A 14,127-nucleotide genomic window follows, 5' to 3' on the forward strand; every position below is an offset into this window, starting at 1 on the left:
AGCACCTTTCAGCCGGTATTCAGGTTGCACAGGTCACGGGCAGATCCTCTACTAGCATAGTGTACTGTAGTGTACGTTATTTCGAAGTCAACTCACCTACAACGGCCTCCCATCGCCACAGAACGCGCAATCGCCCCCTCTCATTAGACTCTTCTGGCAGGGCTGTGCATTCAGGCCCAGCTTTGATGTACCAGTGTACCTAGGCAGGCTGCCAGGCTGCCTGCACAGCTCCGTGTCCCTAGCGGTCCTGTCCTCGGCTGCCAAGCTCCCCTTCGTCACTGGGCGCGGGCCACTGCATCTCCCAGCCAGATCGCCCTCTAGCGCCGCCGTACATCAGCAGTCCCCTCTGCTCCCCCCACGTGCCGTCACTCACCCCTTCCGTTTACATACCACATGGCCCGTGCACCGTACCGCACCCTTGGACCGTATCAGTTGGCGAGTCCTCCCCAGCCGCAGTCCGGGTTTCAACTTCAGCATTCAATCAAGTCCCGTCACATCACATCACACCAACCCGGCCGCCTCCCTGCCTGCTTTCATTGCACCTGCGACCAGACCACCACAACGAACCCGACAACCACGAGAGCCACTGGCGTAAACAACATCGCGATCACCGATAACCCGAATCAATTGAACGAACCCTCGATATACCCACACCCGTCCACCTCAGCGACGCCGACCGATCACAATCCACCCGCCTCGACCAGCGAGCACGGAAAGCCGAAAGGTGGGGGGCGAAACAACTCCTTCTATCCATCTGCCAGCCCATACCGGGTCCGACACCCCCCAGAAACAACCCAGCCAGCCCAGCCCACCATGTCCGAGGCCTACGAGCGCGAGCGCCAGAACAACTCCCGCCTGGACGAGCTGTCCGCAAAGGTGAGCGCCCTGCGCGGCGTGACAATCGACATCTACGACAACGCGCGCGCCCAGGATGTCATCGACAACACCGTATGTCCGCGTCCCTGTCCCCCCGCCCCCTTGTGTGTTCCGAAAACAAAGGCCCCCCCCCCTCCTACACAGAAAAAAAGATCATGTGAGAACAGAGAGAGAGAGAGAGAGAGGAAGAACCTCTGCTAACACAAACACCCCCCCCCCCACCCAGTCCGACACCTTCTCCACGATGCGCACCCAGCTGACGGGCTCCGCCGGCCGCCTGGGCCGCATGGCCGCCGCGGGGAACAAGGTCGCCATCCTCAAGCTGTCCGCCATCCTCGTCGGCGCCGTGCTGGTGCTGTACTACGGCTGGAAGCTGTTCCTGTAGCGCTGCGCTGGGGTGTGCGGATGACCCTGTCTGTCAGGGGTGAAGGGAGGGTCTTCATTGAAGCCCCAGGGAGAAACTGTTTTAATCTGAGGTTAGGAGGCTGGCCTGCGGAAGCCGGGGGGTCGCGGACCACTGGGAGGTAAGGCGGGTTATCTGCCAAGAGGAAGGCTTTGTGTCTTGTCTCACGGGATGGGATGTTGGATGGTTATCTTGTGCTAGCATACACATACATGTATACAACGAGTGGGTGGGGGTACGAGGGCAGGCATAGCAACAGGCGTTTTATGGTCACTTTGAACAGCGGGCTCTGTACATATATTTCGATAACGGGAAAGGCAAAGCAGGGGGGGGGGGGGGCGAAGGTCTCGGGGAGGTACTGTCTGAATAATGATCCGTCCGTTTATGTATCGATTGCGTCTCGGCCGGCCATCCTCGTCACTCCCGCAATGCACACCGCCCACGCACATCGTACCGCAACACCATTGCCATCGTACTATCACACCATGCTGCCCCCTCTCTCTCTATCTCTCTCTCCCCTACGCTCGCAGCACCACAAAAATACTCCGCAGGGCCACTGCGACCACAGCCCATCCATCTCTGGCCATTCCAGGCCCCTCGCTCATCCACCCGCGCTCCCTTCCGTCCGGGCCCCAACCACACCCCCCAACACGACAGGCGAAACCCCTACTCCCAAACATTCGAAAACAGATCCTCGCTCCCCTTCCCCGCCCCGGAGGAAACACCAGCCGGCGCGACCGTGCTGCTCGCCCACCCGCCAAACTCCTCGTCCGCCGACACCTTGGGCTGCTGCTGCTGCTGCTGCTGCGCGACCAGCCCGCCCGACGCCCCCGGCACGATCGTCGTGTTAGCAAACGACCCGCCCATCGCCATCGACCCGCCGCCCGTGCTGCTCCCCCACGCGCCAAAGTCGTTGGACGGCGGTGGCGGGCTCGTCACGGGCTTGCTCGGCGCCGGCGCCGGGTCCGCCCACGCGTTGCCGCCCCACACGTCTGCGCCCGAGAACCCGCCTCCGGCACCGCTGCCGGCGAGCGGGTTGTTCGCCGCCGCGGGGGCGGGCGGTGACTTGGGCTGCTGGGAGAGGTTGAACACCGACGGGCTGGGCGCGGCTGCCGCCGGCGATGGGGCCGCGGCCGGGGCGGGGGAGGAGAAGTCGAAGAGGTCGTTCATCGCGGAGGATGCTGGGGCTGCTGGCCTTGGCGGGCCCGCGGCCGCCGGGGAGGAGAAGTCGCCGAAGCCGCCGAAGCCGCCGAAGCCGCTGCTGGCCGCCGCGGGCTTGCTGGGTGCCGCCGCGGGCTTGGAGTCGAAGAAGCCCCCGCCGCTGAGGCCGGAGAAGGCGGACGACGACGGCTGCTGCTGCTGGTGCTGGGGTGCGGGCGTCGACCTGTTGCTCGACACGGGGTTCAGGTTGGAGAAGGCCGAGTTCTGGGGGCTCCTGGGGCTCGAGAGGTTGGAGAAGCTCAGGTTGCTGAACGCGTCGTTCAGCCCCCCTCCCCCGGCCGGCTGGCTGATCTGCTGGGCCATCTGCGGCGGTGCGGTGGGCGACGCCATGTTGCCGAAGGAGCCAGAGTGCGAGTGGCCGTGGGACGGCTGCTGCGGCCTGGGGGCCGTGGCGTAGAGGGAGAGGATGGACTGCTTCAGGTCGGGCCGCGACTGGCCGCCCACCCCGCCGGACCCCGTGGTGCTGGCAGGTCGGGGGGGCGGCGACGGCTCGGAGCCCAGGAAGTCCAGCCCGAGCAGCGAGTTGTTGGCGCTCGTCGACTTTGGCGGCGCGGGCTCGGCCTTGGGCGGCACCTTTGTGGCAACGGGGCCAGCAGTGCTGGCGCGAGGGATGGGGTCGTCACCGCCGATTAGGTCGACTTGTGGGGCGGGTTGGGCAATTGCCGAGGGCTGGCCCGGGTGTGTCTTCAGGGACCGCGTCCTCTCGATGGTCTGCTTCTCCTTGACGATGCTGAGCGGCACGTCATCGTCGGCGTCGGCCCCCAGCGTGGAGGGGTCGGGCATCGGCCCGTCCATGACCCATCTCTTGAGCTCGTATTTGGTCCGTATAAAGTTCTCGATCTTGGCCTCGGAGGGCACGTGGCCGGGTGCCAGCTTCGCCTCCCAGTACTTGTTGGCTCGTGCATTGCCCCAGTTCAGGACGCTCTGGAGTTGCTCGTCGGTCCAGGAGTCGAGGTCGACGGACTTGACCTTGCTGATGTGGACTCCCATACTACGGTGAATGCCAGAGCAGCGGATGCAGATGAAGACGCCCAGGTTCCAACTTGCCCATCGAGGATCTGTGAAACGGCGGTGTCAGCGAGGCGGGCGTCACCAGCGTGGTTGCGCTGGGCATGGGAGGTAATGGGCGACGTACGCTTGTTCCTCTTGCAGTCCGAGCACATCTTGTTGGGCTCCAGCTTCAACAGCGACTTGATGGTCGCCTGGTTCTTTGCTGCCCGCTCGGCGGCAGGGTTGGGCGGTCGCCTCGACATGGTTGCTTGCTTGTTGTGCACGAATGAACTCGACAGATCCCAAGTATGCCGGAGATATCGAATTGGGAGCGATGGTCGGGTCGGTCCGGTTTGGCAGGGGCTCGTCGAGGCTAGCTTGCGAGGCCGACTTTGGAAGTGAGGTTGGGATAAAGGGAGTTGGAGTTGGAGTTGCTGAGATGTCTGCCTGTCTGTACAGAGTACAGATAGTCTTTCTGCTGGGCGCAGTCAGTCTGCTAGGCAGGGCCGAATGCGCTACGGATTGAGTTATGGGCAGGCATTGGTCTGGCTGGAACCCGCTACGGGAAAAGCTTGCAGGGTTCCTGGATAACCGCCCGAGTCCCGCTTTGGGCGCCGATTGAGCTGATTGACAGTCTGGCGGGGGTGTCTGACAGAGGGAGCTGTGGGGTCGGGTCCCAGACATGCGAGTACCCAGGTACTTCAGTCAGGTACGTACCGAGATACCCATGCGCGGTGTAACGGAACTGCCGCTCTTACGTTACGACGGAACCGTTCCAGATCTCTGACGTCGCCACTCTCGGACCCCGGACCGGCTGTCGTCGATATCATTCAGCTGCACGCACACTAGATCACTCATCATCTAAGCCTCACATTATTTGTAAGTTGTGAGCAGGATCCATATTCCAAATTCCCCTCTCCCACATACCAGACGTGTGCATTCCAACACTATATAGACAACCATCTCACCACTCAACAATCTTCTCTGCACATTTCCGAGTCCATGCGCTTCTACTTTTCGAGTGTACTGCGAACCCTGTACACTCTCTCAAATCTCACTCGAACCAGAGCCTCACAGCCAGGTCTACTTCTGAACTCATCGCCTCACCGCGCCAGCTCACTCAGATCCATGCCCATCCCACTGATCGGCGGTCTCTTCAGCTCCAAGGCCAGCAGCGACCCCAGCAGCATGTCGTACCCCGTCCAGAAGACCGACGACGAGTGGCGAGCCGTGCTGAACAAAGGTACTTGCCTACTTCATCATCCATACACACCCCAGTTCCCTAAACAGTCTAACACACACCCGCCAGAACAATTCCGGATCCTCCGCGAGAAGGGCACCGAGCCCCCCGGCACGGGCAAGTTCGACAAGCACAAGCCCTCGTCGGGCGTGTACACGTGCGCGGGGTGCGACGCGCCCCTGTACAAGGCGTCGCACAAGTTCAACAGCGGCTGCGGCTGGCCCGCCTACTTTGACAGCATCCCCGGCGCCGTCAAGCGCTTCGAGGACAACTCCATGTTCATGAAGCGCATCGAGATCGTCTGCTCGAACTGCGGGGGGCACCTCGGCCACGTCTTCCAGGGCGAGGGCTTCCCCACCCCGACCGACGAGCGCCACTGCGTCAACAGCGTGAGCCTCAACTTTAGCCCCGAGGACGCCCCTGTGCAGAAGGCTGGTGGTGAGGAGGGGAAGAAGGAGTAGGGGTGTTGGTGGCCGTGGTCGTGTTTTGTATGTGTGTTGTGAGTGAGTGTGTAGCCGGGTAGCCAGAAGCGTTTGCATTGAATCCAAACTTGGTCCTTTTTCTTCTCAGCATCTCATGTCACAAACTCAAAAAGTGCAAAAGGTAGAATGCGACAGCAGAATCTTGGTGGTATTCCTTCGAAGACAGGTGCTGTTCACTCTTTATATACATCTTGCTGCTGAGCTATATACAGTTCAAGTTGTGCTCAAATCTCGTCTAAACATCTCCCCCGACCCCCCAAAATAGCGGCTCCGACCTGAAAGACGTCGCCAGCTTCAACCTTCCCGTCCTCAGCAGGTGAAGGTCGCCGGACCCGGGTTCGTATAGGAGGTCGGGACCGGGTAGTTGATGTTGATGAGGATGCCGGGGTCCGTGGCGCTGTACGCGCCAGGGAACGCGGCCAGGTTCTGCGGCTGCGTGCTGCCGCCGCCGGTGACGGCCAGCTGCCCGCACGAGAGGTAGAACTGCGCGGCCCCCTGGCTCTGCGCGACGTGCAGCGCGATGTGCTCGTTGCGCATCAGGTAGTTGCCGGCCGGGATGCACTTTGGGATGGTAACGGGTATCGTGGACTTGCCTGTAGAGAGGTTTAGTTAGTATCATGTTGACATGGCGTTCTCTCTAATCACAAGCCGCCTGTATTAGAAACGCACCGTTCGAGGACCATGTCAGCTGGCTGCCGAAGGTCGGTTGCTCCGCGTAGATCCTGAACCACACTGCGTTGGTGGGGTCCCAGGTGTTGATGTCTTGTCCGGCGGGGACCTTGGCCAGGTATGACTGGAATGGGCCCGGGTGGTAGATGCTCGGGGCGATGCTGACGCTCACGGCGCTTCCGGCAGCGACACTGACGGTCGAGTTTCCGGCCTGTTGGTGTGGTGTTAATTTTCTTCAGTATGTATGTGGTGTTCCGGATTTGTTTGTGCTAATGAATCATATTGTCTCTTCGGGGAGGTGTGGGGTATTATGTGTTCGTAATCCTTTGCCCTTCACAACAAACACGTACATAGAGCTGGTTGCAGCGGATGTCATTGCTCTTGACATCGCCGACGAAACCATTGTCCTGCCAGTTCTTCGCCTGGCGGACGGCAGTCCAAGAAGGACTGTTCTGGATCGATGGCAAGGTGTCTGAGCGGTTGAGGAGATTCAGTTAGCCAGGAGCCTGCATATGGTCAAGGTCTACGGTGGATAGACTTGTTTGATGGACTGACAGTGTGCGGTCACGGTGGACGCCGCCACAAGGATGGCGGTGAAGATCTGCATATTCGCGCAGAACGGGAAAGTAGTCCTTTGCCAATAGGTTTAACAGTCGAAATGAACACAACTTTGAGGCTCTTCGGGTCAATCAAAGCCACGCGGGAGTTACTGCACTGGGATCGTTGGAAAGTGTTCTTGGCAGAAGTAGATCCGGGAGTTTTCCTTTATATAAGTGAAGCCTTCGCCCCCTTGCCTTTGATGCCGGTGGACGTCAGTCGACCGAACGTCGCTGCGGGAGAATGGCCCGAACGATCCTGTACAACATCCATACCCAGACTTACACATCGGCGCTTAAGCCTATCATTGGGTGGCTAAAAGGAACCGTGTGCTGTGAATAGATGGATCAATATATTTCGGATAAGGACCGGGTGTCATTGGCACTATGCATGAGTCCCGTGCTTTGCTCGGCCCTGCGCTCGCTGTCTCGGAAAAACGAGTTGCCCCCCCCCCCCCAGTTAAATACCCCCTATTCCTTAGTTAAACCAAAACTTCGCTAGCAGGGTGGAAACTCTAACATTCTTACTAAAACACCTTTATTAACCTTATTAATACTAATAATAAGTTATCTTTATTATTTAATTAAATAAAAATAATACTATATTAATTTTATATAATTAATTTAAACTTAACCTATAAAAGTATATATAATCTATTTATTTTAATATAAGGTAATATTAACCTAACTAACTTTATAAATAATATTATTAAACTAACTTATTAAATTTAAATTATTTAATACTTATTATATAAAACTTACTTAAAAGTTAAATTATATAATTTATTAATAAAAATATTATATTATTTAAATAATTATATACTTAAAAATTAACTATTAAAATAATTAAAGTTTAATAAACTACTTAAAAGTACTTATAAATACTCTTAAAAACTACTTAAAATAAGATTATTATAATAAATTAAGTAATTTAAAAGTATAAAAATACTACTTAAATTAATAATAAAAATATATTTAATAATAAAAAAAGAATTTAAAAGTATTAATAATAAGAACCTCTTTACTATTAAAGTAAAATTCTTAATAAATAATAATAGTAATAATATTAAATATTTTAAAAATTATTTAATTAATCCCTAATATAGATATATTTAAATAAACTAGCTTTAACTTTATTTATTAAAATCTATAACTTAAAAGCTATTAATATTTTTATTATATAATTTAAAAATAAAATATTATATTAAGGAAAAAATTAAAGTTAAAAATTTAAAGTTTTTATTAAATTATATTAATTTATTTAAAAACTTAATTAAAAAATATAAAAATTATTTAAATATAATTATTAAATTAAAAATATTTTTATTAAGGTTAGTTAGTTTATAAATTAAAAGTCTTTAACTTTATAATTAAAAACTATAAAAAATATTAATAAAAGAATTAAAATATTTAATTATAATAATATTATAAATATACTTTTAAATCCTAAAAACCCTTTTTTAATTTTTATATAACTATAAAGTTGTATTATTAATATAAAAGTTATAAATACTTATATTATAAAGTAATTATTTAATTAAATATATATTAATTAAGGTCCTTTAGTTATTATTAGCTATTTAGTAAGTAATTACTTTAAAAATAATTTATTAGTAATTAAATAAATAATAAATATAAATATACTTAATAAAAATTTAAACTTTAAAACTCTTTAATTTATATTTATAATTATTAAATAAAAGATTAAAATAAAAATAAAAATAAATTTTATATAAAAAATATAAGTAATTAATAAAAATATAGTTATATTTTTAAATAAATATTATAAAGTTAATTATTACTATTAAAATAAAAATTCCTTATAATAATAATATTTTATTAAGTAAAATAATATATATATTAGCTTATTTAATAGAAACTTAAGGAATTAATTTAATATAATTATAATAAATAATATTATAATTAAATACCTATTAAAAATCCTTTTAATTACTAAATAACTTAAATAAAACCTAATAAAAAAGTTTAATAATAATAGAGTTAACTTTATCTTTTTAAAAAAATAATAAAAATAAAAGTAAAAAAATAATATTAATATAATTATTAACTTATTATTTAATATTAACTTATTTAAAATTAAATATAATTAAATAGCCTTAATAAGGTTGCTATTATTATTACTATTACTAACTTCCTTTTATAAATTTAATAGGTTTTAACTTTATTATTATTAATAGTAATAATAATAATAATATTTATAAACTTACTATAAAGTAAAATTATTAATTATTTTTTATTATTATTATTATAAATAAAAAAGATAAAATAATTTTATATTAAAAGTTTATTATAAAAGTATTTTAAAAATACTTTAAAAATTTATTAAAAAAACTTAACTTAAATAATTTATAAAAATTATAAGGTATAAAGGGCTTAATCTTTATAAACTTTATAAAAAAGATATTTAATTTAATAAATATAACCTAAAGGCTATTTTATTAATTAAAATACTAATTAAACTACATTTAAAAAAACTTTATTAATTTCTTTAATAATAATAATAATAAAAAGAACTTATTATTATAATAAAGGCTATTAAATAACTATTTAATAAACTATTAAGTAAATATTAAAAATATATACCTTATAAAATTTATAAAAATTATTTAACTAACTAATTAACTTTATTTAATATTAAACTTTATAATTAAGTTAGCTACTTAATAAAAAATTAAAAGCTTATTAAAATAATCCCTTTATTTAATAAAGTAAAAAATTATATAATAAATTTTAAAAACTTTTAAATAAAAAAGTAATAATTAAATATATAGACTATTTATATTTTTAGTTCTATTATTAAGCTAGAAGTAAATAATTAAAGTCCTAAAAGAATAAAATATAATATATTTTTTAAAAATTAGCTTAGTTAAGTTTACTATATAGAACTTTTTATAGTAACTTTATAATTATTTATAATACTATCTATTATTAAAAGATACCTTTTTATATTAATATGTTAAGCTATATTTATTTAGGTTAGTATTATTAGCCTTAATATAAACTAATTTATTAAAGGTTAAAGCTATTATAGATTGCGGGCTACCTAATTTTAATACTATTAAGTACTATATATAAGGTTATTATATAACTTAAGTATAAATGCAAGTTGGCTAAAATAGGTAAAGATAAAGCTATTATTCCCCCAACTAGGGTTCTGGCTCTACTTTATAAGCAAACACCCATCAAGCAAACACCTATCTGGCGAACCCAAGAGACCATCAGCTCCACAAGCAAAACCACTTAAAAGCAGTCGCTCAGCCTACCACACCACCAAACCGAGAAACAACCTCCAGATAAGGCAACCACACTCCATTATCTAGGTTTATAGATCTAACAGCTTTATAAAAGAAGAAATAGCTATCAACAATTAGATCTATAACTATATAAAGGTAGACCTTTACTTTAAAGAGAAGTTATTAATATTTAAAATAGTTAATATATTTTTAAAAAAGTTAAGAAATTATAAACCTAATTTAAAGGAAATTAAAATTTATAAAAATTTTAAACTTAAACTTAAAAGCTTTCCTTTAAATTTAACTCCCTTAAAAAAAAAAAGTAAAAAAAGCTTAAAAAAAGGCTTAAATAAAGTTAGAAATTAAATAAGGTTATAATAATATAATATAATTAAATAAAAAACTAATTATAAAATTATAATTATAAATCTTTTAACCTTATACCTAAAAGGATAATTAAATATATAAAAATATAATTAGTAATAAAAATAATTAAAAAAAAGTTATTTATTTTAAGTAAATAAAATAAATTAAATATTTAATATTAAATACTTAATTAATTAAATAAATTTATTTATAACTAATTTATTTACTTTAACTTCTAACTATTAATTTAACTATTTAATTTATAAATAATACTCTTTTATTTATATAACTTTACTTAATTAAAACTTTATTAATCTTAATTTTATAACTTTTAATTAAAATTATTATATTTACTTTATTTTATACTTTTTTAATATTTATATATAATAAAAATATCTTTCAATAGTTTTAGTCTTAAATTTAATCTTTTAAATATAAAAAATAAAAATTAAGTAAAATCCTTATTTAAATTATAATCTAATAATTTATATTAGTATTAATAATATAAATAGTATTTTAAATTATTAAAATATATTTTAATAAAATTAAAATTAAGAAAATATAAAGGTAAATATTTATACTTTATATTTTTATATTTATTACTTTAATTATTTTACTTTATAATATTAATAAATATTATTTATTATAAAAATTAACTTTAAGTTTAAATATAAATTTATTTTTAATAAAATATTTTTTAATTATTAAAAAAACTTTTATTATATAACCTTTATATATTATAATAATAAATAAGCTATTTAATATAATTATAAAAATATAAAGGTAAGTTTTTATTTAAAAACTTTTAATTTATAAAGTATACTTAATAAATATTTAATCTATTTTTTATATTATTCTATTTATTAAAACTAAACTTATTAATAAAAATAAATATTTTATTATATAATTTAATTAATATATTTATTAAAATAATAGTTATAAAACTTTTATTATATTAATAGATTAATATATATATTTATTTATTACTTTATATATAAGCTTTAAAAGTATTATTTATTATTTTATAATAATATTAATTTATAATTATTTAATAAAAAGTATTATATTTTATTAAAATATAAATCTAATTTATTAAATAAAAATTTTTAACTTTTAATTTATATAATTAATATATTAATTAAGCTTTATAAATTTATTATAAAAAATAGGTTAATAAATCGTTAAAGTTTATTACTTTAATTTAATTATATTTAATAATAATAATAATAATATATTTAAAGTAACTATATAAATAATAGTAATTTTTTAATAATATCTTTTAATTATAATATAATTAATATAAAACTTAATTTATAATTATTTATTTAATAAAAATAAATTAAAGTATAAATAAAACTTTAATTATTAAAGTTTATAATTTAATAGATAATAGTTTATTATTATTAATCTTTTTTTTTTCTTTTTTAGGGTATAGGTGGTATTAAATATAGTATTTTAATAAGAATATTAAAGTTTCCGCTTTATTCGTAAAGTTTTAGTTTAACTAAGGAATAGGGGGTATTTAACTAGGGGGGGGGCAACTCTCGTTTTTCCAAGATAGCGGCTTACAGGGGTGAGACTATGAAACAAAGCTTGAACACAATTTATATGCTGCTGTAATTCCATCTTACGTGATCACCACTGCACAAAAAATCCCTTGCGGCTCACCTCCCATTGGATTTGGTGATCGTCTGGCCTTGTTAACATTTCTCTGCTTCAAGACTCTTGGTTATTTTTTTTCAAGCCACGTAAGTAATCCATATTCTTATTGATAAACGTGACATACTGCGGAGGAGCACGGAAACGCTCGTTCTGGCACGCCGACAAGGGGTCTCGATGTGGTCATGTTCCTATCGAGATCAACGGAGGCCAACCTCCGTCGCCATGGATGCCGTGCGCACTAACGGAGTCAACCAAACAAACTTGCCGACAGGGGCTCTCGGGCATCCGCGAGGATACCCGGAGCAAGCCGAGAGGACTGACACCTGCAATTTAAGGAGCTTGATATATCACTGTTTTGAAAAATCCCACCAAGGGCAAGGCTGTGTTAGATTTGCACTGATGTGCTGGCTACCTAGGTAACAATAAACCTTGGCAAAATTGATTTGACTCCTGTGGGGCCTCTATCCATAAACGGCCCGGGGTTATTGTTTTGAGACCACTGGGAATATGTTATGGGCTCTGGACGTGCCTCTTGACACATATTCGCGACCCACTCTTCTAATGCGTCCTTGGACACAATCACAATGCATGCATCTACGCATCATCATTGGCACAATCCATGGGCATTGTATGGACGACAGTGAGCGGACTAATAGTTCTGGATGTGTTACGAGGTTAGAAAGGGACAATAGCCTCAGGCCCAACTCAAACCTCTTTAGCGGATGGAAAGCACTTTCGTCTGGTCGCAATGTGAGGCAACATCACCAGAGCTATGCGAGGGATAGATTCGATGTCATCAACAAGGCTTTGTCTTAGTGACAATAGTAACACGGCAGCTGTGTACAAAGGCTTGTCTGCCGCCATCTGTGCAAATTTAGCCGGTCTCTAAGTCACGGAGTACAATTTGCTTTGTGCCTAGGTACTAAGAAGACTTCAAATGCAGTCTTTGATACGAAATTTGTATTCGCATACAAAACCATCATATTGTAACGTCCGGATGTCGCACGCTGTTCAGAAGTCTTATCCTCGACAACTGGGCAGATTGTGCGCACTTAAGCCCATCTGATACTCTTGGTAGACCTTTCGATCCGTCACTGCTTGTTCCAACCCCGAGCCCAACATTTCTTTTCAAGATGCCATCTCCTTCACAGAAGCTCACAGTTGACACAACACCGAGGTTGTACCCAGGCGGCACATTCGGGCAGCGGGCTCGCACGGTAGCAGCGGCGTCTCCGGGTAAGCCAGTCGTCAAGACAGAGATCGCCTCTGACGGCTTCAGCATGCTAACTCCGGACTCGATGTATCGCAGCGACGAGTTCCACCCAGGCCGGAGAGAGCCTCGGTTCACGGGCCTCCACAACCTGGCAGACGCCGTCATCGAGCGCACGCTCAACCCGCCCCGCCCGAGCGGCCGCGACGCCATCCGCCGGGCGGTGCTCTGGGACCACGTCGCGAGGTCCTTCCGCAAGGCGATCGCCGGCATCCCGTCGGGCTCCTACGTGGCCGTCTGCTCGAACAGCGGGCCCTACGACGCGGAGCTCGAGGACAAGCACCCCGCCGACTTCGTCCCCGGGGCCAGCTGTGGGATCCTGTTCGTATCGATGTTCCGAGCCGATGAGACCAACATCAGCGGGGGCTGGATCCAGGTTGGGGTCCCGTGTAGCCCTGACGAAGGCAGGTTGTTCGCGAGTCTCAGGCTGCTGTGCTGCGTTGCGGGACGGCCGGACCTCGAGTTCATGATCACTGATCTCAGTGCCTGTCGCAGCATCCGACCTGGGTTGATCAACCTTCCCAGGAAGCATCGCCTGCCGTATGGTTCGGTAACTGACATCTGGCAACCGACGAATCTGGCATACCATTACTTTTCTATGGGAGGCTTCTTCGAAACGGAGTACCAGACTATTCGGAACTCTTTTGCGGCCGATGGTGATTTGTATGGTCACGATGCAGCTATCCTATACACCCGCTCACCCATCATTATCATCATTGGCCAGAGACAAAGTGACCGCTTCATGTGTTTTCAACCGGACACCGTCATCCGTGATACTACCTGGCTCAAAGTCAAGGGTTCGGTCCTTCAAGGCAGTTACATACCCGAAATGCGAAGGGAGGACGCAATCCGATTTGACAAGGACGATTTCCCGGTTGAACTGGTCCATAAGGTGGGCAATGAATCCTAGGTGATGTTGGGGTGGTTGCGCAGCAGCCTTTCCTCTGCTAGTAGGGTAGGTCAGTTTATGATATCTGGACCAGAGAGGGTCTATTTCCATCCATGACTCAAGGGTAAGTACAAAGAGGTAAGTGATGAAACTTTTATATGTATCGTAATTCAAAGTTGTCTTGGTATTCTTTCTTTGCCAGTGCAATT

General features: G+C 42.9%; 5 protein-coding genes across 5 annotated transcripts; 3 read left to right on the forward strand and 2 right to left on the reverse strand.

Moving 5' to 3' along the window:
• Positions 1-813: 813 nt before the first annotated feature.
• On the forward strand, positions 814-1,261 carry KVR01_000057 (uncharacterized protein; the record flags this gene model as incomplete). The annotated part of the gene is made up of 2 exons (XM_044789589.1): positions 814-948; positions 1,103-1,261. The coding sequence occupies 2 exons, from the start codon at positions 814-816 to the stop codon at positions 1,259-1,261; spliced, it is 294 nt and encodes a 97-aa protein (XP_044650006.1).
• A 684-nt stretch (positions 1,262-1,945) lies between these two features.
• Positions 1,946-3,753, reverse strand: KVR01_000385 (uncharacterized protein; the record flags this gene model as incomplete). Its single annotated transcript, XM_044787492.1, has 2 exons — positions 1,946-3,558; positions 3,636-3,753. 2 exons carry the CDS (start codon positions 3,751-3,753, stop codon positions 1,946-1,948), a joined length of 1,731 nt encoding a protein of 576 aa, XP_044650334.1.
• A 436-nt stretch (positions 3,754-4,189) lies between these two features.
• On the forward strand, positions 4,190-5,876 carry KVR01_000950 (peptide-methionine (R)-S-oxide reductase). The gene is made up of 3 exons (XM_044793828.1): positions 4,190-4,199; positions 4,270-4,733; positions 4,800-5,876. Exons 2-3 carry the CDS (start codon positions 4,493-4,495, stop codon positions 5,189-5,191), a joined length of 633 nt encoding a protein of 210 aa, XP_044650899.1. The 5' UTR covers positions 4,190-4,199; positions 4,270-4,492; the 3' UTR covers positions 5,192-5,876.
• KVR01_001026 (uncharacterized protein) lies at positions 5,522-6,488 on the reverse strand (the record flags this gene model as incomplete). Its single annotated transcript, XM_044783481.1, has 4 exons — positions 5,522-5,805; positions 5,882-6,092; positions 6,232-6,353; positions 6,437-6,488. 4 exons carry the CDS (start codon positions 6,486-6,488, stop codon positions 5,522-5,524), a joined length of 669 nt encoding a protein of 222 aa, XP_044650975.1.
• Positions 6,489-12,892: 6,404 nt separating this feature from the next.
• On the forward strand, positions 12,893-13,939 carry KVR01_000126 (uncharacterized protein; the record flags this gene model as incomplete). Its single annotated transcript, XM_044782981.1, has 1 exon — positions 12,893-13,939. The coding sequence occupies one exon, from the start codon at positions 12,893-12,895 to the stop codon at positions 13,937-13,939; it is 1,047 nt and encodes a 348-aa protein (XP_044650075.1).
• Positions 13,940-14,127: the final 188 nt, after the last annotated feature.

This window comes from Diaporthe batatas (genome assembly GCF_019321695.1).
Source record: "Diaporthe batatas strain CRI 302-4 chromosome Unknown Contig00001, whole genome shotgun sequence".
Taxonomy (NCBI): domain Eukaryota; kingdom Fungi; phylum Ascomycota; class Sordariomycetes; order Diaporthales; family Diaporthaceae; genus Diaporthe; species Diaporthe batatas.